General features: G+C 37.1%; 1 protein-coding gene across 1 annotated transcript; it reads left to right on the top strand.

Annotated features, from left to right (window-relative positions):
- On the top strand, nt 1-1,143 carry TM35_000541010 (retrotransposon hot spot (RHS) protein; the record flags this gene model as incomplete). Its single annotated transcript, XM_029030726.1, has 1 exon — nt 1-1,143. A coding segment is annotated over one exon (1,143 nt), but the record flags the coding sequence as incomplete, so codon positions are not given.
- Nucleotides 1,144-1,997: the final 854 nt, after the last annotated feature.

The following is a 1,997-nucleotide window of genomic DNA, read 5'->3' as shown; positions in this document are numbered from 1 at the left end:
GTGGCAAAGTGCATCGTTATGAATTGTCCAACTGTGCGTGAAATCAAGGCCATATGTGCATGGGAGAAGCGCAACCAATCCAATGAACTTGAAAACTATTGGAGGGAAATAAAGGAGCGTATTAATAATATTGGGCCACTTCCACGTTTTATTTTTAGTGATGGTGCATATGAGGGGCGGTGCTTTAGAGTGCAAGATACGTTGGATCGCATTAAAAAGCCCACCGTTTCAGAGTACATGGATATCCTCAGAGGTGATGGTGAATGGAAAGATAATAGTCCTTCCCATAAACTAGTAAAAATATACCGATTGGCCATTGACGATGTCGATCTTCCGAGGAATGAAACATTTACTAATGAATTGAGCAAAAAGATATTTGTTCGAGTGATTGAAATTTGTCACGCCCCATACTTGAAATTCTTTTTCACAGATAGGGGCTTGTTCATTGCCGAACATTTTGAAAAACTTGGTGTTATTGCTTTTATAAATAGGGAATTTGTGACTGCACTTGGTGAAGTACTGACAATAATTCAACCACCTGAAAGTCGAAGGAAACAGAAGAGTGTTTTACAGCAGAGAGGGTTGGTTGCGTATGCTAGTAATGGGTATGACCTCTTTCCCAGTAGTATAAATGATGTCAGCAGGAAGATAGAGTACAATAAGCTTTATCGTCCTTCTCCATCTAATTTCCCACTGGTGGATGGTTTCTATTTTGTGAAATCCGAAGAGGAAAGGGTTACACTGATTGGTATACAAACGACAACTGCCAAAAGACATGAAACTACAGTTACTGCAGTAATTGAATTCAATAAATATCTTAAAAATTGTTTTTCTGACTGGACTGATGTTTCCAAGAAAGTATCGTGGGAGATCATTTACTTGCAACCCTATGACACTGATGAAAGGAGACGAATAAAAGGATGGCAGAAGTGCACTTCGAAAAATTCAGGAAAGTATACCGTTGAGCAAAAGAACGCTACTGCCAAATTCTGGAATGAAAAGGTAAATCAGTATCAAGTGAACTTGTCTTTGGGAATGGCAGTTCGCCTCGTTGAGTCTTTAGAGGATACGCGCAAACGAAAAAAACTATCTAATGTCGAAGACTTAATAAACGAAAAACGTATAAAACGAACAAGACGCTAGATCAAACTGAAATTTATTGTAATTCCACCAATGTTAGTGAGATAGAACCTTTTTTAATATGTTGTAATTCCAGAAATATTAGTGAGATAATATTTCCTTTAATATGTTGTGTTTTTTTTTTTTAGTATGAGTTTAAGGGTAATGCAAATATGCCGTATGGCCTCACAAAACAATGACTAACTGTCCGGTATATTTCCTATTTGTATTTTCTGTTTACTATTTTGGGACACAGTACAAATGATAGCGTATATTAATTTTTGAGGTCCTTGGATTTTCTCCTGCTGTTTTACTGTTCTGCCCAAATGATGAATTTATTACTGTAATGGGAATCTTTGAGGGTGAGAAAATTATCAAAATACAACAGATATTCTCACTCTGCATGTTGGGAAAGTGTTCTGTAAACTATTCTGCTGCTTGCCGCTCCCCAAGGGGGATCTCTTTTGAAACAGGAGGCAAACTAATAAAAATATTTTCTGTTTCTCTCTTTATTTTTTCTTTCACTTTATAGGTTCAGCAAAGAAGAGGGTAAATTACATTAAGGATACTTTTACTTGGTATGTCGTCATTGCGCCTTGAATCCTTTGGAATTTCAATGGAAATTATGAAGACAATATGAAGAATAGTTTGGTATTTGACTCTCCTGTTAGTTTTATTTATTCTTCTTTTGCTGTTGGATGTTGTTTGGCTTCTTCACTCTCTGTTGGGTGCCATTAATGAATGTGGTATTTGGCGGATGGCCGTTGTACTCTTCCCCCAGTGGAATTTCAAAAAGGGTGATACCGTGATAATTGCAACATGGATTATTCAAAGAGTGTGGGAAATGGATCCTGTTCTCTTTCAAAGTGTCGCTCTTT

The sequence above is a fragment of the Trypanosoma theileri genome (assembly GCF_002087225.1).
Source record: "Trypanosoma theileri isolate Edinburgh chromosome Unknown TM35_Tth_54_V1, whole genome shotgun sequence".
In the NCBI taxonomy this organism is placed as follows: Eukaryota; Euglenozoa; class Kinetoplastea; order Trypanosomatida; family Trypanosomatidae; genus Trypanosoma; species Trypanosoma theileri.
Note: the sequence above shows the minus strand (reverse complement) of the source record. Positions and strands in the feature narration are given on the sequence as shown.